This window comes from Phaethon aethereus, assembly GCF_964289735.1.
Source record: "Phaethon aethereus genome assembly, chromosome: 5".
Lineage (NCBI taxonomy): Eukaryota > Metazoa > Chordata > Aves > Phaethontiformes > Phaethontidae > Phaethon > Phaethon aethereus.
Genome location: NC_138579.1, coordinates 70,508,123 through 70,533,009, shown reverse-complemented (window position 1 = coordinate 70,533,009; position 24,887 = coordinate 70,508,123). Strand labels below are relative to the sequence as shown.

Genomic DNA, 24,887 nt, shown 5'->3' with positions numbered 1-24,887 from the left:
AGAGCTGTTGGTGGCAGAGACGCCAGCTCCTAGCAGTGTCACCAGGAATTGCAGGGCTGTGGCTGCTTTGCTGGGACAAGCTCAGAAAGGAGTTCTGGGGTGGGTGACAGGAGATAAAACTGCTCCCCAGACTGGGGGGAGAAGGCCACGTAGGGTCCCATGAGATGTGCACAGGAACCATTTATCTGGATTAAAAAAACAGTCTTTGCAGCTTGTTTTCTGGAGCAGCAGAGCCAGCCACCATCAGCGCTGGGACCACCACGGCCTGCGGCTGGCAAAGGGAGGGATTGCTGCGTCTGTCTCCACTGAAGGCAACAAAATGCAGCAGCCAGAGCCTGATGCAGTTTCCCAAACCCAGTTCGGTTCGAGCTACCTACGTCCAGTGGCGGGGCTGCAGGGGGCAAGGTGTGCTCTTCTCTGAAGCCAGCTTTAGTGTGTGCTTCAGGTCTGGTGAGTGGTGTTTCCCCCTCACCGCCCTTCCCCGGTGGTGGCTGCTGTTTCCTTGGGGAAACACATCTCGGACATAAGAGCCTGGTGGTGGCTCAGCCTCCAGGAATGCAGATGTCTCCTTTCTAGCAAGAAGTGCTGGAGCAGGACGGGGAGGAGGACGCACGTGCTGGTCAGTCAGCCCGACGTGTCCCAGCACTGCTGTAGCAGTCAAGCTTTATCGTGGAGCTTAGCAGTGGCCCCCGTGGGTTTCCTATGAGAGACACACGTAGCTTAGGAGGGACAGAACTGAGACACCCATTTTTATACGTCTTAAAAAAAATAATTCAGTAGTTTAGCAAGTTAAGAACTTGTAACAGTAAAATACCCAAAATACACTCAACATAACTGCTTTCTGAGAACAGCGACATTCCCTGCCATTCCCCTTTCGTGGGAGACGATCGGCCTCTTCAGTGCCTGGCAGAGATGCGTCAGCCAGAGGGTGCGGCGAAGCCACGTTGCGCGTCCCCAGCAATCCACCCTTGCTTTGCAGGGTGCGCCAGGCTTTGCCAGTGGTCTCTCTTGTGCACATCTGGGCAGAGGTGGCTGCGTGTTGCCTTGAGAGTTGACCAGGCAGCTCCACACACACAGCGAGAGGCCACGTGCTGCTGCCAAATGAAAACAAAAAAAGGGGGGTCCCAGGACACTTAATGCAGGTGACTCATGGTAATTTTTCTCCCATGGGTTGATGGCAAGCGTCCCCACGCATGGTTTGGCCTGGGCACAGCCTCAGCAGCATCTTTAGAGGGGTTCTTGAGTTTATCCATCCAGGCCTGGATACGCTGAAAGTTAGAGTACAGCGAGGAGGGGGCAGACAGGGCAAGCATTAAGCTGCACCTTCTCCTGTTGTCCACAGAGGACAGTCTGTTTGCGGGTCCTGGGGTCTCCGGGGGTCTGTGGAGTGGGGTATGGGGGATGGCCCTGGGCCAACTAGAAGGAACAGCGACTCCAGTGTACAACTTCCAGTATGTCCAGGCACAGCCTTCCTTTCCAGGCCAAACTCCAGCGTTTTGCTCTTGGAAAGGGCTCCAGTGTTGAGCAATTCCAGTGTTGTGAAGAACTTGGTGTGGCACATCTGGGACCGCTGGGCCAGGACAGGATGGAGCTCCCATCTGTGCTCTGGGATGTGGCAGACGCGTCCACGTTCAGTCCAGTGTAATGCTTTCAAATCCAGTGTTGCAAGGGGAGGGAGAAGTGACGGAGGACACAAGCGTCCCCGTAAGGGAAGGAGAGAGGCGTCTGAGGCAGCGTGGGATGGTGGGAGTCGGTGCGAGGTGAGCCCAGGAGATACCACAGGGCTGGCTGTGTTCCTGTGGCTTAGGTCCTATGTTCTGCGTGTGCTCTGCTTCAGTGCCTGTGTCACCAGCCACAACAAACCAGCTCCATGCCCCAAGTGGGAGACGGGGGTAAGGTGGGGCTGGGGGCTAGTGGGGGAGGGCGTACAGGAGTCTCCCCAGTGTCACCAGTCCCCCTCCTCTCTCCAACCAGAGGGCACTGGTGCTGCCAGGACTCACTCACAGAGCCAGTAAAACTGAAAATAATAGTCAGTGAAAAGGTGTTCCGTCTGCTCAGGAGCAGTGCTGCAGTTGGCTTGGCCCTGTGAGAGAGCAAGACAAAGAGCTTACAGACAGGGGTAGGACACGTGCTCTGAGGAGGGAGTTACGCACAAATTATGTGCTGGGGCAGAGAAAAATCATACCCCCACTACCCACGTAACCGTGGAAGGCAACCGCCACGATGGAGAGGACTCTGGAAGGTTCTCAGCACAATGTGCCTGCTAAACCAAGCCACCATGGCCCCTTTGCTCTCCTTCCACTGAGCCTTGGACAAGAGGAAAGACAAAGCAGCTGCTGGTACTCACCGGCTGTGCTACTCTGAAGTGGTACGTAAACTCCCGGAAAGACATCATCACGAGAGGCCAACGGTGCGTCGTCTCCTGGGGGAGAAAACGGAATAGCTGGGGTGAGGTCAGGGCTGAGCATCAAGGGATGTTCTCCCAGGGCAGACTGGCAAGGAGGTACACAATGCCGTGCTGCCAACATCTCCCAGGTCAGCAGGGGAGCTGGACTGGGAGGGGCAAGGGGGCACTCGAGGGTAAGAAGGGTCTGATGCAGGCTCCGCACACGCAGACCTGAAAAATCCCCCTGAAGGTATTTCATTAGGATGTGTTACGGCAGCTTACACCCTGATCTTTTCCCCACAGTCCTGGGGCCCACGGGGAGGGACCGGGTGGGATGATTTCATTCGAGTGACCACATGTATCGGGTTTACAGGCACCTCCCCATCGGGGGCTGCAGGGCTGCCTGAGGGTCAGTGATGTTAGTGCAGAGCACGGCTATCTTTGAGCACGCATTTCCTCCAGCAGCTCTTGTGCTGCCCCAGGCCTTCCTGGAGGGATCCGTGTTGTGCTGGGATGACACGTGTGTGGATTTTGTGAGCCGTATCCTCCCTCCCTACCTGTGCGTCTGGGGCATCGGTGGAGCTGTTCGTGCTCACAGCGTCCTGGCAGGGGTCACTGGAGACAAGGCCACAAAGGGAGATGGACACAGCCGAGGAGGAGCTGGGAAGACAAGACACAGTAAGAGCCTGGAAGGGAGCAGCCTCTGCCATCTCTTCCCCAGGTCAGGCAAGAGACACCGTGGGCACATGGCACGGTATCCAGCCAACTTCAGGGGTACCGAAACACCTAAGAGAGGAGCCCTGTCCACTCACTTCATCTCCAGGGTCAGGTTGGTGTTCACTGCTGTGAGCTGGTTGACGGGGATGCGGTAGGTGAAGTTTCCAGTCCTAGGGACACAGAGAGAGCATTAGACCTCACTGCAGCAATGCAGGCAGCTCGGAGATGGCCGGGACAGGACCCGAAGTCTCAGCTGGGCTGAGACTTCAGGGGGGAGGGCTTCCCAGGCTAGTTCCCAAGGATGAGCATCACCAAATGCAATCATCCTGGAAGAACTCGGAGCCCCAGCTCCTCTGCCCAGGGAGCCACACGGGCTGCCTTGGGGCGATGGCAGAAAATGACCCAAGGCTCCAGGAGCTGCCCCTCTGCGGCTTCCCCTGGAGCTCCCACAGCGCTGCTGCCACCGAAGTGCTGCCAGCCAGCCTTGCCTCACTCACCTGCACGCGTCAGCGCCTGCACAATACTGGGACTGGATGGCCATGTTGATCTCCACGATCCGGACGGAGCGCAGCACTGGGCTTGGCCCTGCAGGTGGGAGAACAGGCTATTTAGGAACAGTAAAGGGATGGAAGCTGGGATACCCTAAGCGAGAAGGGCTGGAAGGGACACCTGGCACTGAGACCACTTTTCCTCATCACTCTGTCAGCAGAGAGGGGGTCAGATAGCTGCAAAACTGCGCTAACACCATGTCCAGGCACAGCCAGCCAGGAGAAGGGGTGCCCCAGACTATGCCAATGGCTGGTCGTTGACGCTCCTTTCTGCTGCCAGCGTGACTGAATCTGTGTATTCCTTTCTCTAGATCTGATTTAGAAATGGCTGAGCAAACCAAGATGGGGGTAAGAATGGAGATGCCGGTAGAATGGCAGCCTCGGGAAGGAACTAGCAACTGGCTAATAGGGCCAGAAAGCGTAGGGCAGCATGGGGGAGGAAGGGCAGGGCTGGAGGTTGAATCTGGCTGCACTGGGAGAGCTGTGGGCAAACAAGCTGTGGGGACACAGTGAGAGCTGTGCAGGACAGATGAGACCCAGCTGGTTAAGGATACCCCAGGAGAGAGCCCAGGACCATGGTGCCACTGCAGGGAGGGAAGAATATAGGGTCCACCTACCATCCGTGCCGGGATCCTCTGTGCGGGGCCACTCGCTCACCGGCTGCTTGATGCTGCGCTGCTGCCGGGCCTGCCCCAGCGGGGAGTTGCTGCGGGAGAGCGAGAGGTTGGAGATGTACTTGGATTTGCCCTGGATGTGGGTGAAGGGGGAGGAGGGGCTGGCATTGGGGCTGCCGAAGCTCTGAGACCTGTCAGGCGTCTTTGGCCACTTGGTGTAGGAGGTCGCTTTCCCCGTGATGCCCCTGGATTTGGCTTTGATATTTGTCACTGGCAGGAGTGAGGTCTGACTTTGGTCTGCGAAGAGAAGGGAGAGAAAGGTTGTGCTGAGACGCAGAGAGAGGCTGGCAGCGCTCCCGACCTCTGGGACCAGCACAGAGAGAAGAGTTACCAGCTCCGGGTTCGTCCTGCCCCCGTGTCACCTCCCATATGACCCCCTGCGAGCAGCTGAGGCTTCCCAGCCTCGGTGCCTGCAGGGGCCGGTGGGAGCCTGGCAGCAAAGGGAAGCTAGAGCAGTCTGTGGGGACAAAGCCGGGGCACAGCCCTGTGCTCAGGTAGGGCACGAGGTTTAAGGCAGGGTTAAGGCATGACTCCAGGGGCGTTACGGCTCTGCAGTGACCGCCTGAGGTGCTGTTCCTCCTGCAACAGTGACCCATGATGGAGTAAGTGAGCTTGCAAAAGCCCTGCTCAGGCAGCCAAGAGGCAGCACACCCCAGCCTGTCAAAACCCTGCTCAAAGCAAACCGGAGAATGAGGTTAGACTGCAAGGTACAGCTGCTCGGGCATGCTGGCCAGCCCGGAGTAGCCTCTCATGACCTCGTGCTGGCAAAGCAGGCAGCTCCAAAGACCTTCCAGCCCCTACTTACCCCCGCAGCATAATCATGGGTGTCTGAACTGTGCCACACGGGCAGCAAAGGCTGTTCAGCCTGGCGGCCCTGCTCTGCCCCACAGCTGCCTGCTGGAGCGGGTCTCAACCCAGGCACAGTTTGAAGGGCAGGCTGCACATCCTTTTCATAACAGAGGTAGGAGAGGAGGTGAGAGGGGGCTGGGGACACGAGGTGATGCAATGGTGGGACAGACACACCTTGGCGTTGTTCCAGCACCTCCTGGGTGCCTGGGCTGGTACTCACCTGTCCGGTTAGTGGCACGAGTGGGGCTGGTCTCAGAGAGGGCAACAGAGGAGACACTGGTGGCAGCAGCAGAGCAGCACATGGAGAAACATGGTGGGCTGAAGCAGGCTAGCACACTGTGACCAGGTAAGCCGACGAATAAGTCATGTGTGTCCTCTGTGACTGCAGGGCAAACAGCAGGGACGTGTGGAGTAAGTCAAGGGGAGAGGCACTTAACAGGAGCAGCACCAAGTGCCCCCGGCATCCCTTCCACAAAACCGGAGCCCCAGGACCTCCCGGCATGAAGACAGCACAGTGCCAGCAAGCCCCCGGCACGCAGGAGCAGCCACGTTCATCACCCTGCACCACAACCCATCATCATGCGCGCCTGCCAGGCGCTCCGCCACGCCGCAACCTACCACGGTGCGTGGGGGTCCTGCCACTGGCTCCGTCCGACGCAGCTGTGGATCGCACCATCTGCGTTTTATCAAAGTTCTGGCTTGACCTGAAATGTAGGAAAACATGGGTAAAAACCTCTACCACAGGGTACAACAGCGTCCCCCGTACGTGAAGAGAGAAGCGGCTGTAGCAGTGAGTGGCGCGATGGGACCGGGTACACGGAGCGAGCGCAGATGTGGTGAGGAGCACAAGGGTGAGGAGATCCCAGTGATCTGGGAAAGGAAAGGCAGGAGAGAGGCACACAAGCTGTGAAGACAGCAAGGAGAGCTAGGAAATGCCACAGCAGGTCATGTGGCAGTCCCAGGTCTGGCAGGGATGAGTCCCAGCTGCTTCAGAGGACACCGGCAATGCTCCCTCTGCTCACTGTGGAACAGGGCGTACTCAGTGGACTTGATTTCCAACAGTGATCTCTGGGGTGGATTTATGTGCTCTGGTCTCAACACGTTAGGCTACAATGGGCTCTAAGTGCTCACCTTTCCCTAAGGGAGGGGCCCCTTACCTCTCAGAGACAGACTGTTCCTCACCTTGTTCTTCAGAAATACACACAATCCCACCCGGATTCATCCCACGTAGTTTCAGTTGTTTCACTGAAGCTACTAAGATCTGAGCTGAGGACACCACAGCCATCTCCCAAGGGTAAGGCAGATGTGAAAGGGGAGGAACCGCTGCCGGTTTTCCCCGCACAGGAGCCCGGAGCAACACCACTTCTGGGCACCAGCTGGACATAGGGGATAAACCAAGGCTCTTGCCTTCATGGACCGTAGCTGCCCACTGAGCAGAATTTTTTTTTATTGAGCCCCTAACAAAGATGTTCAAGATTTTACGTGTCCAGACCCTCCCCAGGCATAGGAGCAGTTCAGTTTTACCTGTCCCACATTTTGCTTGTCCTGTACTCTTGTCCTGCCTGTCCCCTTAGCTTTGCTCAAGGTTTCTCAAAGATAAACAGAGCCTTCACTCCTTTAGAGAAATCAAAATGCCACTTTGTTACCTGCAAGACTAACCTTACTACACGTATTTCTTTTTCTGGTGAAAAGAGATGCAATGCTGGTCTCCTGGAGGGAATGTGGGCACTAACCTCTGGAGCTAACCTTCATCCCAGCCAAAAACCTACCCCTATCCCTCACGTTCCTCCCCTGCCTCGTGCAGGAACGCTTTCCATGCATAGCTTTATCTTGCATCCCACAAGCAATTACTTTTTAAATAGCTTCCTGTGAAACACTTTGACATGGAGCTCTTTTAAGAACAACTTAATTGTGCCTTCCGCTGCTCTTTTTGTTCAGTGTTTTGTTCAAAGGGTGCTGATCGACAGGTGGGACCCGTTTTAAGAGAAGTATTTTGCTGCAGCCCTGCAGATCCCATTAACTGAGGCTCTTTACAGGTCCATATGTAATGAGTAACTCAGCCAGCTTTCCCCGTGTCAGTACCTTTCCAAACATTCCCAGCAGTGATGGCTCATAAAAAGAAATAATTTAGGGTTTTCTTCCGTCCTCCTTAAGCTGTCCTGTACTAGAAAGTTACCCTCCACAATAAAGCTATTCCCATATAAAGAGAGGGTAAGAACATCTTTTTGGCTACTTTTTCAAAGTTTTCATTCTTTCTACATACTCCCTCCACTCCTTTCAGATTGTCTACTCCTGCTCTACCTGTAGCATGTGATTCCTTTATTTAGCCTTTGATTAATTGGTTCTTCAGTCTCCTACTCCTAACTTCTCCTTCCTGACAAGGTCCATAATCCTTCCTCCTGGAGTCCCACTTGCTGAAGTATATTCATATCCCTTTCTTTGCTTTCAGTTTTGCTTAAGATTCTTGGTCTTCTGTGACATGATGGAAGAAAGAGGAGGAATTGAGAGAAGGGATGCAGCAATTAAATAACAGTATAATGAAACAGTAACATACCGTGGACATAGAGCGACCGGGACCCCGGGACCCCTGTACCGAAAGAGGGCCAGGAGACAGGCAGTGGGCACAGCAAAAGAGCTACAGGACAGTGAAGGGAGACGGGAAGAAAAGGCAGATTGGTAGAAGATGAGGAGGATGGGGGTAATGAAAGAGGATATGGAAGATAATGGAAATGAAAAGACAAGAATGGGAAAATTAAAGACAAAGTGGAAAGAAGATGGGTTGGATGAGAGATGTAACCAGAACAGGAGGGAGAGAAATAGGACAGGGAGAAGAGAGAGAGAAAAAGAGACTCATTATCTGGTACTACAAGCTCCCAAAGGAGCGAAGTGTGCCAAGACTGAATGCCCAGCATAGGCTGCCTGCGTGCACGCTTGCCAGGCTGGGGTCATTCCCTCAATGCTCTCGCCACACTAAGGACACTGTTTGCAGAGGAAAACTCTTGCCTAGTACAGACTGATCCAGCCCCACTGCAGTCAGTGGGAAGATGCTGTTTTAGTCCAGGTGAAGAGGCATCCAGAGAACATTCAGACCAGCCACAAGTGGATATGTGAGCAGCCAAACAGCAGGGTATTTTCTTTTTCTTCTCTGTTCCTCACTTATAGCTCTAGATAATTTAGCTAACATCAGACTTGGATGTGCGGATGTGTTTTGTTGGATTTACAGCTTGACTCACTGGAACTGTGCCCAATAACCCCATAGGAGCTGCTTTTTGTCCTTCAGACTCCCCTGATCACCACATCCCTCCCAGAGAGCCCAGAAGTACCTACCCATCGATATCCACAAGGTCCTCTTCGCTGCGCAAGCTCAGCACATAGAGCGTGGACATGGACACCACGCTGGAAAGAGAGAGAGAGAGAGAGAGGTACGGGCTGAGGATGGGCATGGGGCAAGGGACACGTCACAGTACTGATCTGCTTCCAATGGATTGCAGCCCACGGATGAGAGCGGAGAGCAGCAGCCCGGGTGTGCGGTCTCACCTGAATGCCATGATGATGACCAGGGCGATGATGGTGCCCTGCAGGAAGCGCTGGCTGATGCAGGCCTGTTCCGGGACAACCGACGGTGACTGCAAGAGAAAAACCCCAAGCTCTGCTCAAGACTCCTTACTGCTCTGGTCCTCACACAGATCTTGCCCAGCCCATCCCAAGCTCTGCTCCTCCTCACCCTGCAAGCCCTGAGCCCCTGCAGAGCAGAAGCCAGGTAATGTCTTTATTAGGGACAAAAAGGAAGGAGAGAGCACGGAAATGGGAGCAGAGAGGGTCTCTCCCTCTGCGCAGTGTGTAAGAAAACACACGAGGACCATGCAGATGACCGTTCCCAGACAGGCCACCTTCCCCTGCACAGTGCTGCTCCTTTGGGAGCGGTCTCTTACCTTGCTGGCTACTTTGTGGGGTCTTTTTTTGTGGGGCACGCTTCCCGCACGGCTGAACTGGCTTCCTGTTTGGCTGCAAGGAGAAAGAAGGAATGGAGCTGAGCTGCGCAGGGACAGCACTCGGAGCGATTCCCAGGCCAAACTGTGATTCTCTGGCAGGGGAGAAATCTCTGTGTGGCCTGACAGTCACAAATCCTTGTCACTTCATCTGCTTGGGGGTAGGTGCAGTACTGGTCTGTTGCCCAGAGACCCTGAATTCTGCCCCAAAACCTGCATAAGCTGACCAGGGTCAATATGACCATTTTGGAAGCACAAGAAAGGCTTTGCCCTGAGAAAGCCACCCATTTACTCTAGGGAAACGTGGAGACAATTTCATACTGGTTTTTTGGGCTGGTCTAAGAGCAGGCTGGTGGTATGTGCATGCCAGACCTGTCTCACTAATCTCAGCTCCTTGAATCTACCACAGGCCAAATGACAATGGCCACCACCCCATCACTCTTCCCCATCTCCCTTTTCCCAAACAAAGCTGTCACTCGGGGCTGCCTGTGCCCAAAAGAAGACATCCCTTCTGGCTCCTGTGCCCTCCATATGCCCGTACCTGAATGCCCCAGAGCTCACAGTTGACTTCATGCTGTCCAGCCGCTTGAGCTTGGCCAGCTTGTGACTCCACCTCTCCAGCTCATCGATGCGGGTCTCCAGGTTGTCTGTCAGTTTGCACAGCTCCTTCACGGCTCCCACGTTCTCCATGAAGATGCGCTCCTGCCAGGGAACAGGGCGGCAGCCTGAGCGGCCTGGCAAGTGGAGGCACTCCTGCTCCCTCACCCTGGATCTGGCCGCTCTGCCTGCTCTCCCATGCCCTGCCTCAGGGAAAGGCTACACAACACCCAGCTCCGGTGGGAGGGAATCATCCAACATGGCACATCTAGAGTCTACAGCCCCTGGATGCAAGAACGAGAGATACTCTCTTCAAACCCAACCAAAACAATAAATGTTCGCACAGGATCCCCGAGAACTCCGTCTCCTACTGGTGCTGATCCAGAGTCCTTCTCAGGCACAAAAGACGGACACAAAGTCTCCACCTCCAATCAGGAGCCCTTGGTCAAACCAAGTGAGCAATGCTCCCCATCTACCCCTTCTCTGCCCCTCCCCAGCCCTCTTAAGTCTGCCTCTTGCTCTACAGTGCAAGCTGTTGGGGTTAGTCTGCAGCGTTATCCAACAGACAGTTGATCCAGACCAATGGAGAGCCCAAATCCAGAAGCCTCTGGAGAGTAACCTTCCTCCCGCAGCCCCTCTGGTAAGGGCAGGGCGTTCCAGCACAAGCATGTCCCTCTGGCACAACTGCAGCCACGTCCCACAGACTGCTGCCGGCACTGTGGCATCACCCCTGCCCCTTATCCACCCGCGGGCTCTGCCACTCCACTTTGCCCCGAGGCAAAACATCTCACTGGTGTGCCAGTCCAGCACTACACTCAGAGGATCTTGGACATTGTGGATAATTTGTAGCAGCAGGTAGATGCTGCTCTCTTTGGTGAGCTCAGCCAGAGCAGACCGCACAGTTTGGGATGCGGGAGAGAGCTGGCAGCTTTGGGAGGCGGTCCCCTCGATGCCCAGAGCCGCAAACAGGCTGCCGCAGGTTACCGAGAGGTCAGGCAGCCAGGTGCTCTGGGTTATCTTGACATAACTACCTTATCTAGAAAGAAGAGGTTATGACTAAGAGCCTCTCTACAGGACACTGCCAACAAGGAGCCCTTCCCAAGGGAGATGCTGCCAACTTTCACCACCATCAGGCTAGCTCCTCCCTGCTGATGTCTGCTGTCCACCCAGGGCTGCTCCTGACCTCTGGAAGACCAGCCAGGTATGAAACTCATATGGGTGGTATTGGCCTAGAAGCATTTCCCAGGCATCACAGTTTCCCTCTTCCATTTCCAGCTCCACAACTCCCTTGAGCCAGGTTCAGCAGCCTCCCCAACCTCCCCGCCACCAACCTTGTTGACCACCAGGAAGTTTTCAAGGGTCTTTCCATTGGAAAAGACCAGGTCCCCGGTGTCCTTCACAGCTTCAGGGAGAATCTCCTTTACCTCCTGAGCAATGACACCTGCGTGGAAACAGCACAGTGGGCTAAGACGGTCTGGGCAGGGCTCCTCCTGCCACAGGTCCTTCTCTGGCCCATGCGGTCGTTGGCAGGAACCCTATTCACTGGGGATGACACAAGGACTGTCCTCCCTGCAACCCCGGCCTGTACAGGGCCAGGCAGAGCTCGTTGGAGCCCTCGTGGCCTGGGCAGCCCATACAGGCTCAGCAACAGGAGAGCACAGGCCGTTCAGACAAGGCTGGTTCCCAGATTATGTGGACGGGGGTATCTGCATCACGCCACTGTAGTGTGTAGAGAGAGGTGGTACTTGGAGAAGCCTTATCACAGAAGCCGTATAAGCCACCTGTGGGAAGTGCCATCTTCTCTCCCACTCACTAAAGAGGGAATTTCATTAGATGCCTAAACTTCAGGTGGTAAGAAGCCCCCTCTCTCCTACCCCATGCCTGGGGGGCATGCCTGGGTACAGCCACCAGGAAAGGCAGGGCAGTGCCGCTTGGCACCGTGAACAAAATGCCGCTGTGGGTTGCAGAACGAGAGGTTCAGCGCTGCAGACACAAGCAGGTCACCGTGGCATGATGCAGGGCCCCTACCTGTCTCAGAGGTGTTGTCAATGCCCACCGTGGCCGCAAACTCGGGCTTGTAGTTGTAGTGTACTAGCCGCATGCGTGAGATCCTCTTCAGCTGCTCTGTGGTGTCCACCTGGGACAAAACAGACACATGCACCTCCTAAGCGGGGTGTTGCTTCCTAAGTTCCCATGGCTCTGACTCCAAGCAGCAAAACCCACTATGGCTCATGGTAGTACCTTTGTGAGACAGCACTTCACGAGACAGCCCTGAACCCTGCTCAGACCAGCCATTAGGACAAACAGCATTTGTACTGGGGTTAATCTCCAGTTCTTGTCACTGGACAAGTTCCTTGGGTAGTGAAGGCAGGAGGAGACTGAGTCCCATTGCACAACCAGGCACAGGGCAGAGGCAGTTCTCGTAAATATGAGACCTGATTGTACCCAGCTTTTCTGGACAGGCACATCCAGCTGAGAGGACTGCAGAGCAGACCTGAGCCTCTCACCCAGGCTGTGGCAAGCCCCAGTGTGCTCTCTGATATACTCGCCTGTTTCCAGCTTTGTAACTTCTGCGTTTGCTAGTTCTGGCTAACACTGGAAGAGTCAATATTCCCTAAGACGCGGTGGACAGGCTGTGTTTGGGACAGACAGGGACAGGCAGACTTCTAAGGCACTTCCTGTCTGGTCAACAGGAGCTCAGGTTGCTCATAAGGACTACGTCAAAATCAGCAGCTGAAAGAGGCTCACAAGGACACTCACACCTCCTGTGGTGCCTCTTCAGATCCCTGATCACCCCAAGCCCACCCTGGTTTGCCCGGCTCTTACCTCCTGGATGTCCTCCTTCACTCGGACGTCTGAAGGGTGCATCAGCGAACCCATGACCTTCACATTGCCATGGACCACGAGGGCTTCATCAGGGCGGTCTGTATTGATGCCAACCCGGCCGTGGTGAAAAACAGTATCAGGGAGCTGTGCCCGCTGCCAGAGCACATCGCTGTCACTCTCAAACTGGCCAGGGTTGGAGGCCTGCGGAGAGACAGGGAAGTGGGGACTGAAAAGCAGCAGTAGCAAAACCAGGGAGAGAAACGCCGCAGTGCTGCTGGGCAGAGGCACTCTGAGATGCAGACAGAGCAAGGACATCAGGAGAGCCCCACAGACCCATCCCTCTACGCACGTTGCAGAAGGACTGTCGAGCAGGAGAGGCCATGGGCAACAGATGGACATCAGAGAGCCCTGCGGTGGCCTGGACAGTGCCAGGCACCCAACTGCAGCAGCGTGCCATCCCCATTTGTGTGAGTGGGAAACAGCTGCGAAACAAAGCTTGGCACAAGCAGAAGCACCCAGGAGTAAGGGTGTCCTTGCTCCACGGAAGGGAGAGAGAGATGGGGAAGATCTTGGCTGAAACTGGGGCATGTTCATCCAGGTACTCTGAGAAGTGGGAGGGGGCTTTTGGGATGAACAGTCCAGGTCATGAGATCCTGGCACGGGTGCCCTCTCCAGCCTGCAGCACACTGAATTACAGCCCCAGGAAGACCTCGAGGCTGAGCTGTGGCAGCCCCAGCCTCACAGGAGCGACAGCAGGGAGTTGGACAGACAGGCAGGGCAGAGTCAGCAGAGGACAAGCAAGGCCATGGAGGTGCGAGACAGAGCTTTGCAGCAGCACAAGGCGAAGTGGCAGGGGTAGGGATCCACTGCCAGCCCTGGGAACAGATCCCAGCCTGCCCTTACAGCAGAGGCAGCCTTGGCATTCACCTTCTGGCCCTGTCTAAGCTTCTCTCTGCAGGAACCAAGGCTATGCCTGCTCTGCTCCTCTCCCTAAAGGAATATCCTTGCTTTCTTGAGCTGTCTGTTCTCTCAGCTATCAATCAATCAGAGCTGTTCCAACAACTCCAACCAGAACCATGCAGGACAGCAGGAGACCAAGTGACACGGCTGTTGCTCCTGGATCCCAAATCCTCGGGTTCTGCCCTGCTGCCATGGTTCTGTGACCCATTCACAGCCTGAGACGGGGCAGTCCAGGCTGCCTGCAATTCCCTGCAGTTCCGCACTGGGCACCCTGGAGGCTCCATAATTTGTTGTAGACTTACTTGTCTGCAGACTCTGAGGTCCGTCTGTTAGTGTTTTACCCCCTGCCTTCACATCTCAGAGCTGAGTGCTCTAGCAGAGCCCCGGGGGAGCCTGGGGATGGTGCCTATCTCCTCCTGCTCCTCTGCATCTGAGCACTGCTGCCTTAGCACATGCAAAAGGTGCTGCCCTGGGAAGGTGCCCAGTCTTCCTGCGCCTGGAGGCCTTGTCCCTGCTGCAGAGTCTCAACAACACTGTTCCCTCACTCCCAACAACTCTACCCTGGACACTGGTCCAGCCTTGGGAGAATGGGATGCCCTCCCTCTCCTGCAACAGGTTCTTGCATGCCCTGAGGCTGCTCTGACTAAGCAGGTGTGGAAAGGCTGGAGCCAGAACCCAGGCATGGACAGGGATAGCTACAAGCAAGGCAGTAAGAGTTTGGAGAAGGTGGGAAAGGACTGGGTGGGAAAGCACTGAAAAGCCAGAGGAAGGCAGGAGAATTGCCCAGGACATCCAGCAAAGGACTGTGAGGCACCTGCAGAGGCTGAGGGAGGAGAGAAGGACTTACTCTGACGATGATGCGCTCAGAAATGTGGGCTGCGAGCGTGTAGTTCTGGTTCTGCGCGTGTGCCTGCAAGGCTACCACGAGCATGAAATACCTGCCAAGAGGGGAGAGAGGTCAGGGTGCCATCCTGCACTGGGAGCCACCAAGTTTGCTTCCCCTCCGGAGGCTGAGGCACCAAGCTGACACGGTGGGCTTGGCACATCCCCTCTCCTTGTGCTGTGGGGCACAGGCACTGTCCCCAGCCACTCACAGAGTGGGGGAGCCCCTGCTTGTGGCCGCAGCAGACTCCTCCTTTCCTCCACACAGACAAGGACGGCCAATTCAGGACCTGTCCCCCATGTCCCCCTCCCACCTGGGGACTGGCACATCCACAGGCTTTGAGTGCTCAGAACAGCTTGGAGAAGGCATCTGTGCTCCTCACCTCTGGTCTGGGTTGGGTTTGCCTTTCTTTCGCATGTTGTTGGCTGTGGTCTCGCTGAAGTGCAGCCGCCCCACGGTGACCTTGGTGACCTGCTCTGGAGGCAGGTTGACTCTGAGGAAAGGAAAACAGAGGCGCGAGTGAGGACACTGCTGGAAAGGAGGTTCTCTGGGCAATGGCCATCTCCTGGCCTGCACCACCAATGCAGGTGTATGAACTGGGCACAGAGCAGAGTGGGGAATGTAAAGAGAGGAAAACTTTGCTGTGAGAAACAGAGAAGAAAACTGGAGAGTGTGATACCCATAGTACTATCCTGAGACCTCCGACTCAGCCCGTTTCCCCACCCTCTCCTGCTATTGTTTATTGCCTAGTAGCACTTCCCCCCACATGAACATGCCCCGGGCAATACTCACGTGACAGGGTTGAAGGGCCGTTTGCTGCGGTCAGACTGCGACTGCTCTATATTGATCGACTGGTTCAAGGCCTCTAGCTGGAGAGAAAGATTTGGGCATGTGACAAAGAGCAGAAAGCCCTTCCCCTTCCCACCTCCTCCTCCCCAGCACACGCCAGCTGTCTGCCCAGCCCTCCTATGGCTCAGTACAACTGACTTGAACACCCAACTTGAGTGTGGTCATTGTCCAAGAATGGGTGCTTCCCTTGGCAGAGGGGCAGTTGAGGGTAAAAGGATCTTCCCAAAGTGCCTATATACCTCCAGAGTCAAAGGTGAGTGAGAGGCAGCCCTGAAAACACCCAGGCAGTGATTGAATCCATCTTAGGACTCATATTTCAAGATTTGCCTTGTTCTGGCCTTCAGCACTCTCCTACACACTCCCCTACAACACAGCACATGAAGACATGGTGTTGCCCGAACCCAGCCATCTGCCAAGCACCCCTCCCTGCTGGATCCGCTACTGGCCCTTAGCTCCCACTTGCCTTCACTCCGTGCAGCTTCAGGTAGAAGCACTCTAAGGGTTTCAGGCCCTCAGGGGTCTTCACATACTTGGGATCTCCAAGCATGCCGATGTAGACCGTGACCTGGAAGTGATTCTTCTTCTGGCACACAAAGGCATCGTCACCCACTGAGAAGTTGAACCCCTTGTCAGCATCTACGCGGTACGTGAGCATCGGGCTGTGGAAAAGGCAGCAGGCGTTAGACAAAAGCCTTGTGCACACCACGAGAGGCTCACGCTTGTGGGGGGAAGGATGAGCCCCACATCCAGAAGCAGAGGCAATGAGGGGTCCATATGGCACGGTACATGGCCACATCCCGAGGTGCGGATGCACGCGAACCACGCCACTGAGGGGTGGGAAGGGCTGGGGGGACAGCTCACCTCCGTGTCCCACCACACAGTCATGAACAGTCCCATCTCATCACACACACACACACAGAATCATTAAGGTTGGAAAAGACCTTCAAGATCATCAAGTCCAACCATTAACCCAGCACCACCATGCCCCCTAAGCCATGTCCCGAAGAGCCAGGTCCACATGTTTTCTGAACACTTGCAGTGATGGTGACTCCACCACCTCCCTGGGCAACAGACTCTGAAGGTCACCTCTACTCACACATACAGCCACAAAATAATCCTGAGGCACAGAAGGCACATGGGAGGGGAAGGAGAACTGTGTTGGGGCAAAAGGGACAGCCTCTGATGCTGTCCCTCCTGCCCCACACTGGTGCTGCTCTTGGGTGCCCATGGGGCCGACCGGCACAGGCAGGCACTGCCTGGCATGAACCCAACACCTTGCCTAAGTCCACGCAGCAACCCATCCTGCTGAGCAGGGAGGAGAGTTCAGAGAAGGTCCACATCTCCTTGAAGCTGCAAGCTTTGCTTTGGGTGGGTCTTCAACTGGAAGGGAATACGGTTCCTGTGACTAGGGTTTGATGAGGATGCTGGGGCAACCACCCCTTGATATGCTACGCTATAGACATGTAAAATGCTATAAACATAGTAAATATGAGCCACAACAGGGTAGCATCTCCTTTCTGAGTGCTGCTCCTAAAAAGTGCAGCTGCTCAGCCCTGGCTCAACACACACCAGAGGCATCAAGCTCCACAGCCCGCCCAAAGCTTGGAGCAGACCCCTGAACGCTGCTCGCTGGGGGAAGCAGGTCACGCCGACCCTGGGGGGGTCCCACACCTCTGCTCGCTTCACCCGTCGCATTCCCGACGTCGCTTGCACTGGCCCTGCTACCAGGCGGTACCGCCCGCGTGCCGCATGCCTGCCGAAATCACAACCACCTGCTCCGGCTGCTGGGAAAAGCTTCCAGCTCGCAGCGAGCATGTCCAGAGGAGGGGGCCCTGGCTGCCCGACGAACACAGAGCAGCTGGGGAGGTTTAATCTACATCTCCTTAATGGGCTGGTTACCATGGGAATGAGGGAAATATGTGGCCTTTGCAGCAAGTCCTCTTTCTCCCACCATCCAAACACCCAGACCCGGGCTGGTGGGCCCCCGGGATGCTGCCTGTCCTACGCAGGGGGGAAGGAGATGCCTCTCATCCCACCTCCCCATCAAGCATTTCTAACAGAACACCAAAATCCCGTTGTTTTTAATTAAAGAACTACGGATGAGGTAAAGGGGAGCTCAGCCGAGCCTTTGACATCAGGCTTAAAAATTATGGGGCACTCTTCCACAAAAGAGAACCACTTCTGACTTCCAGCTCCAGTTAATACAGACAGACAGACGGATGCTGCCGAGAGCAACAGGAGGGGAGGGAGACAGACTGGCAGGACGGACGAGGCAGACCTCAGCAGACTCTGGGAAGCAGGAGACAGGGAAAGGTCACTCTCGCTCCCACTATTCTGAGAAGCCATTCTCCCCACGCACGCGGTTGAGGGGTTGATGTAGACGAAACCTGTGGGTACTTCCAGGCAACCATGAATAATGCTGGCATGGCCATGAGTGACTACTCATTTCCTGCAGCCGAGGGACCCGGGGCTGCCGTGCAGCGCCCTGAACACAAACCAGGTGGTGGGAGCAGAGCACTACCTTAGCCCAGAAGCACGAGAGGAATTCCCCTTGGCTCTCGGTCTCCTCCCAGCCTCAGCCCTGAATTCTCTGTCTGGCTCTTCCTCATAGGGAGCTACGGCTTGGGCTGGCCTGAGCGCCCTCCGCGCTCACCTCAGGGGTGCTGGAGCTCTCCTCGACTGCTTTCACCAAGACCCCCCGCTGCCTCCTGAGCTGCCTCTCTCTGCCCAGGACTCCCAAGCATCCACCACTTGCCCCACTGGTTTTTAACAGAGAAAGCTGAGGAGAAAAAGGGTCTGACTGAACTTCCAAACGATGGATGTTTCCAAAACATGTTCTGGTTAATGTCACTCAAACTGATGGCTGCTAAATGCACATGTTGAGACAGGGGAGACAGGCAGGCTCCCCGTTCTCTGTCTTCTAAGAAATGCCTCGCCCCTCCAGAGTCCCCTTCTCAGATGCCCTCTTTCCCTGAGTTTTCCCAAGGCTGTGATTGGTGTCATTCCTCAAAGCAGGATCCCTGCACTGGGGTAGATCAGAGGCAAGAAGCTGCTTGCCCGGTATCAGAGAGGCCATGGATCTCCCTAGCCTTCTGCCTTCATCCGTCACCTCCGGCTGAGCCAAGGAGCTGCTCTCAGCCTGCCCCCCACTGCAGACAGTGCGCAGGGCAGGGTATCCCCTGCATTTCCTACTCCAGTGCTTTTATACTCTCAACCATTGTAAATCCCACCTGGAAGCAGCAAACCCACTCCCCTACCGCCACGTGGTGCGGGGACATCACTGCCTGAGGCACTGTAAGGACTCCGGTGACACTTATAAACATCCTCCGCTTCATCTTAACCCACGGAGACCTTAGGGCCACCACCACCCTGCCCCGGACCCAGTCCTGGGGCAGCAGGCTGGCAGCATGCCCCTCCTGAGACATGCCCTCCGGATGGGCGGCTGCCGTGGACGGGGTGGTAGGAGAAAGACGGGAAGGCGACCCCAAGGCAGAAATGGTTCCCGGGATTAGGGATGACACCAGCCTCTGACAAGTCTGGTTTTTCCCAGGGAGAGTGCGGGGGTCAGAGGGCAAAACATCAGGAATAAAAGGTCTGGGGTCAAATGGATTATTTTAGGCAAATTGCACCCCTCCACCCCCCCACCCCCTGACAAAAGCAGATTAAGGCAGGGCTCAGAAGGCTGGGATCAGAGGAGGGGAGATTTCTCCCAATCCGAGTGAGGGTGAGAGGTTACAAACTCCCCACAGCCATGTCTGGCATCCGCACTTAGAGCAGCAGGGAGCACCCTCGCCCTCCACATTAAAGTGCAAAGCAAAGGGAAAGGCACTGCACGGAGAAACATCTCTGAGGAAAAGGGAATTGTACTGGGATCTGTGGCCGAGAGCAGGCTCCGCAGAGGCACGTGCACATGCCCCAATTGCTTCCTCTCTGCAAGAAAAATCTCCCCCGTTTCTCTCCTCCTTCCTTCCAGGCTCCCCAGTATCTCAACCGCTCCTAAGACATAATGTGTGGAGACCCCCTAATTCAAGGACCACTCACTATTTCCATGCAGTCCCTGCTTTGTTTCTCTTCCAGAATACAAACATCAGGATGCAGGATAGGAACCTACAGCTGAGCAGCATCACGCTGCTGTCTCACCCAGTCCACGTTAGCCTAACCCAGCTCACCAGCGCATCCACGGCTCAGCACCGTACGTGGTCCCTTCAGTTGTCTGAGATACACTCATGGCATGAGAGAGTGAGACCTCAGTGATCCGTCAGCACGGGATTAGCCAAGCTGGCCAACAGGGCTTTGCCACCTAACCCAAAACACAGCCAGCACGACTGGACCGCATCGCACTGGTCTTCGTCCCCTCGGTGAGACTCAGGATCTGCAGCAAGGCCAGGTTTGGTGCTGTTTATCGGGACGTTTCTTCCAACCAAGGAGCGCAAGCCTGAAAGCTCAGGGTTAGCCCGCAGCCCCGAGCTTCAGAGGGGAGAGCATGGAGAGCACCAGTTTGCTTGATGGGAAGAGACCAGCACCGGCCCAGTTCCCAGGGGCAGAGGAAATGTTTCTGTTGAGCGCTGCACTACCCTTCGCCAGCTGCCTTGCCTCAAACTGTAAACAAACGGGGAGAGGGAGGAGGGAGCCTGCTGGCATTTATCAGAGCACGCTGTCAGGGAGATGAATTACTCCTGCTCCCAGGACTAAATGAGCAAACTGCCTGGTTCCAGGCCTCTTCGGCACCGCCGCTGGAAACCAGCTAACCCTTTTGAAGGTTCAGTGAGTCTGAAACCGCAAAACCAGTGCAAAAGGCCAAAAAGAAACATATTATCAATAAAACTAATCCAGACACTTCAGTCTCTCTCAACCAACACAGATTCCTCAGCCCACATAAGCAAAGCCTGAGACAAGCCCAGCAAGCCAAGACACAGATTTCCAGGCACCTCCGCTCAAATCCATGCAGCAACTCTCCCTTCCTTCCTTCCTTCCTCTCCTCTATTTCCTTAATCCAGCCTATTTCTAGGAAGTCTGTGTCAAAACTAAACCCATGTAGTTTGTATCTGCCCGGCTTCCCTTTGCTCTTCTCCTGGCAGAGAGGGCTGCTGCAGGGCTACTCCACACCTGCCTGGGGACAGGGAACCTGTTGCCATTCACCCAGCAAAATTCACTGCACAGGTCTCTCAGAAGGCAAAAAAGCTACTTTAGGAACTACAGAACGAGCTCAGATCCCCCCCGTGTTGTCCCCATCTCATCAAGGCACAGCAATGGCTGAGAAGGAGCCTGGCTCCAAGATACAGCCCAGAACCTCAGAAAAAGAGAAATGGTTGGAAGGCCCCTACTCTGTAGCTTTCTGCCAGGAAAATGACTGAACAGAGATGACATTTTCTACTTATTCACAGGCACAAGATACAGATATCATCTGATGTGACAGCTACACTCCCTGCACAAGAAGAGAGAGCTGTTAAATGGGCTTGAACGGTGCTGATTGATAGAAACTGGAACAAACTCTCGTAGAGCTATTGATCATCACAAATCATAGCAGGAAACTTCTGAGGAACAAAATACTTTCAGTGCTGGTTACTAGAGCCTTCACCGAGAGCAGCTCGAGTGGGACTGGTGGAAGAAAAGGTTTCTTTAAGTCTTACCATCAGGCAGCACTTATGAGACTACATTGAGTTCTCCAGGAAGCCTCTCTGCAAGAAACTGGAAAGAAAAGCCAGACTGGCACCCACGTATGTGGAAGGACAAACCGGTGGAAAGGGGAGGCACGTGGCTGCCAGTAGATTTGTAGGTGCTGCTGGTGAACCTGATCAGCTACACAGCTGGATTCAGCTCCTTGCACATTCTGACTGCAAAAGGTACCTCACGGCAAGGAGGATGCTGTGCGGTGTGTGTAACATGCACCCTTTGCTCATCCTTTAGCTAGAGGGTCTGGGACCACGTAACTTTGACCCGTTCCCAGGAGGCGTCGCTTCACGGTTTGTTCTGAGAAGGCCTCTTCGATTGCTGAGCAGATCAGACAGCTGGTGGGCACAGTGAAAGTACATGCAAAATCCTGCCAGAAGTCTGCCAAGAGGCCAGCAATTTGAGTTCCCCCCCAGAGAAGCAGTGCAGGGACACAAGGTGGTACTGTTGGTCGACACAGATTCTTGGATCTCAAATAAACTCCCAGATCCTGGCTGTGTTTCAGCATCTCCCTGCAAGATGCTCATTCACAGCAGAAAGACCATATCATCTATACTCCAAACCTGGAAAGATCTTCTCCTTCTCAGCTGATGAACCTCCAAACATGATGGACTTTGAGATGCTTGAGTCCTGCTCTCGGCAGAGAGAGACTACTAAGGGACCCACTTTGGTGTGTGCAAGACAAGCAGCATTGAATATAATTTAATCACACTTTTTATCCCGTAAGATTATACTTAGCATGGAATGCTACGCATAAATCCACAGGCACAAGTATAAACTATTCTGTACACATTCAAAAATATATGAAACTACTGACAAAGCAATTATTCCACTAGCCCAACAGAAAGCGTCACACCTAGATGCAGAAGCAGAGCTGGATCTCTCCTATGCAGCAGTAACCACTGGACTGGCTTTCTCTGAGGCAGAAGAGGAGAAAGCACTACAAAGCTGAAACATTCCCCTGGACCTGCAGGGACAGCTTTGGAGAAGTCAATCTTCTGTACATGCCAGGGCACAGAGCTGCTTTTTGTGCACAGCAATCGGTGTTAAAACGCTGACAAGCTCTTGACTAGTGAGAAACACTGTGCTGGGGTAAGAACCTGAACAGCTTCCTGTGGGCTCATGGCATCCTAAAGACTCGTTCTCCCTCCTTAACCTACCTTTCTGGTCCCTTTTCTTAAGAACATGAGGAGGAAAAATCAGATGATTCAGATGATTCAAATTCCTGGGGCTGTGAACAGGTTGTGGGCACCTGCATCACAAGCAAAAAAAAAATATGTTCCCTGTAGGGTCAGGAAACTCTAACAGCATGTACAAACTAGAGGAGAGCTTCCAGCAGAAAACAGTCCAGGAACAACTTTATGATCTCACAGGAAACTAAATTGTTGAAATACTCATGGATCTCAAAGGGACACAGCCGCCTGCTCATTTGCTGAGTATACCCAGAAGGCAGAAAGGAAGGAGCAGGCTCCTACCTGCAAAAACATGAATTGGTCAACCTAAAAAAATGCTATTCTAGAAGAAGGAAGGGAAGATGGAGTTTTTGGAGCTTCTCATAGATGTATTCTGGTGCGGTGCTGTACCAGGAGAACTGACTGATCTTCCATTTGGAAAGAGATGCAGGTTCAGCTTGCACGGGCTCTCCTGGAGCTACCTGGTCTCGAACCCACTGTGAAGGAGGAAGAGTCCACTGAGGTAGCGAGTAACAAAAAACAAATCGATCAACCCTTGACCTTAACCCTTCATTCTGGTCAAATCCAGCGCCACAACAAACTGCACGTGGGTTCCTAAAATCTACATGAAGTCAGTTAAAAGGAATTTATGCATTACACAACGAGATGATGACCTAAATGCCGCAGAAGTAGGTTTGCTCTGGCTTTCGCCCTAAATCCTAAAAGCAGGTATTAGGCAAGTGATCCCAAGCACATATCCAAAGAACAGGGCAGAGCAGGGCTGGGTCTGCAGAAGTTAAAAGCCGTGGTTTGCAGCACTGCATCGGCACCTCTGCGCCCAGCAGAAAATACTGCCCAGTTTGTCTCCGCCAGTCTGCCTGTACGATACCAGAAGCACGGCAAATCTCTGGAACGGGGACTGTAACACCTGCAAAGGGTCCGTGACAAGCTGAAAGAGTGTTTCAGATGAGGAACCGTTTACCCAGCGCAGGTAAACAGCGAGGCTGGAAGGAAAAGGGGGACTCATTATGGCAAAGAGAAAAGCGAGGCCGTGCGAAAGGTCTGCTCCTCTGATGCGCAGAGCTCTGTGGATGCTGCTGACTACACAAGGTGCGTTTGTGCTTCTGCCACACGGTGAAAGCCCTGTGGAGATTGATGGTGGAAGAGAGGCCGCTCCAGGGACTGACAGGCTGTGATCAGGTGTTGCCCGAGTTAGAAAAGCGGGGTTTGCTTCTCCTGGCACCCCTGCTTCTCAGAACTTGTTTGATATGGAGCAAAGATACTGAGGCTCACAGTTGGAGGCAGCACTGGCCCAAAAACAGAGTCTGGGAGAAACAAGAACAGCAGCAAAAGCCAAAGGTGGCTTTGTCAGGTGGGAAAACAGTAGCGTCATCACCCAGTGACACCCAGGCCCTGCCTGAAAACCAGGCGATAGCGGTGATGTGTCCAGGCAGCGCTCAGAGGACGTGGGAGGCGAATGCAAACGCTGCCCTGTGCGGGAAAGCAGGAATCGGGGGCTGCGGCGCGCGCGCGCTCACCGAGAGATGGTCAGCTTCCCCGGGCCTGAGCTGGTCAGCGTCCTAACAGCGACTGCTGCACGCAAAGGGCGGCTCTGTGCCCTGGCATCTGCAGAAGATTGACTTCTCCAAAGACAAGCAAACTGACGGCGGAGAGCCGGGACGGGGCTGCGGGACTGGACTTTGGAGCTGCTCACAAGTTCCCAGAAGCAGCCCTCACGTCAACGCAACACATGATGGGAAAACGGTTTGGCAAAGGGAGCTCCTTGGGAAGGGTGCCAAGCCATGGCACCCTAAAGAAAAGCTTTCATGCCACAGGGTAAACACTGAAAGTTGAAGCGGAGGAGATGCACGCTTCAGCAGACTACCAGATACACTGGAAAGGGGGATCCAAGGCTACACCATGGGTTTAAAACTACCAGACAGACAAACACTGCAGGAAATTGCCTAAACCACACGGTCCCGGTGTGTAAAGCAGTGGAGAAAATGACCAGGGAGGGAAGAGGAGCAAAGCCCAGCGGGTAGAACAGAGCATGCTGCTGTTGGTGAAGGATGCAGCCCATCGTTTCAGGGTAGAAATCCCACATTATCGTGTTATTCCTCTCCTTTAGCATGACAGGAACAGGTCAATCGGGGTGTTGATATTCGACCTGAAGGCGGGAGATGCTTCCTTTATGGAAAGTTTGGTAGAACAGAAGTAACCACCTCCCCAGATTACCCTCCTCCTACTGTGGTTGAGGAAACAGCCACAAACACAGTCTTTGCAAATGAAAGGATGTCACCAAAGAAGTAAGCAACTCCAACAGCCACTTCTCCACAGGAGAACAACCCACAGCACGCCCCAGTCACCGCCAGGTCTGGGTTAAAGATGATACAAGGACTAGGGCTGGGCTGAGCAGGAGATCTGTGTGCAGGAGGGCTGGGGCTTGCAGCAGCATTTTCCCTGCATGTCACAGATCCTACTCTGCCTCCACCACTGGCCTTGCCTGGTGTCCTTGGCTCCCATCCTGAGCACCATCCAGGCAAGGTGTGATAGTAGTCTTGGGCCATTTGGTGTCGCAGACAACGGAGCACACCCCTCCTCCGCGTCCCCCGAGAGGACCCCCGCCAGCCACTGGCTGTGCAGAAAGAGGAGGAGGGGAAACGGGGGGGTTCGTTTGCTCGGCAAGCGGTTCCTGGAACCCAGCCTGCTGCTTGCCAGCTCTCTGTCACCTCCAAGGAATGTAGGGAGGATCCAGAGCAGTTTCCTC

The 24,887-nt window shown here is 54.6% G+C and overlaps 1 protein-coding gene across 1 annotated transcript in view; it reads right to left on the bottom strand.

Annotated features, from left to right (window-relative positions):
* Window positions 1-1,996: 1,996 nt before the first annotated feature.
* The window catches only part of MYRF (myelin regulatory factor), a gene marked incomplete at its 3' end in the record, with an annotated part of 62,690 nt that continues 39,799 nt past the window's right edge, over window positions 1,997-24,887 (bottom strand). Inside the window, exons 8-27 of the mRNA XM_082000571.1 lie at window positions 15,738-15,937; window positions 15,222-15,294; window positions 14,812-14,922; window positions 14,394-14,484; window positions 12,587-12,787; window positions 11,789-11,897; window positions 11,092-11,201; window positions 9,705-9,865; window positions 9,107-9,179; window positions 8,712-8,800; window positions 8,502-8,570; window positions 5,793-5,878; window positions 5,395-5,556; window positions 4,457-4,562; window positions 4,269-4,357; window positions 3,601-3,688; window positions 3,199-3,273; window positions 2,944-3,046; window positions 2,348-2,422; window positions 1,997-2,083 (exon numbers count right to left, since the gene is read on the bottom strand). Of these exons, the coding sequence (XP_081856697.1) occupies window positions 1,997-2,083; window positions 2,348-2,422; window positions 2,944-3,046; window positions 3,199-3,273; window positions 3,601-3,688; window positions 4,269-4,357; window positions 4,457-4,562; window positions 5,395-5,556; window positions 5,793-5,878; window positions 8,502-8,570; window positions 8,712-8,800; window positions 9,107-9,179; window positions 9,705-9,865; window positions 11,092-11,201; window positions 11,789-11,897; window positions 12,587-12,787; window positions 14,394-14,484; window positions 14,812-14,922; window positions 15,222-15,294; window positions 15,738-15,937 (2,158 nt within the window). The remainder of the gene's footprint in view (window positions 2,084-2,347; window positions 2,423-2,943; window positions 3,047-3,198; window positions 3,274-3,600; window positions 3,689-4,268; window positions 4,358-4,456; window positions 4,563-5,394; window positions 5,557-5,792; window positions 5,879-8,501; window positions 8,571-8,711; window positions 8,801-9,106; window positions 9,180-9,704; window positions 9,866-11,091; window positions 11,202-11,788; window positions 11,898-12,586; window positions 12,788-14,393; window positions 14,485-14,811; window positions 14,923-15,221; window positions 15,295-15,737; window positions 15,938-24,887) is intronic.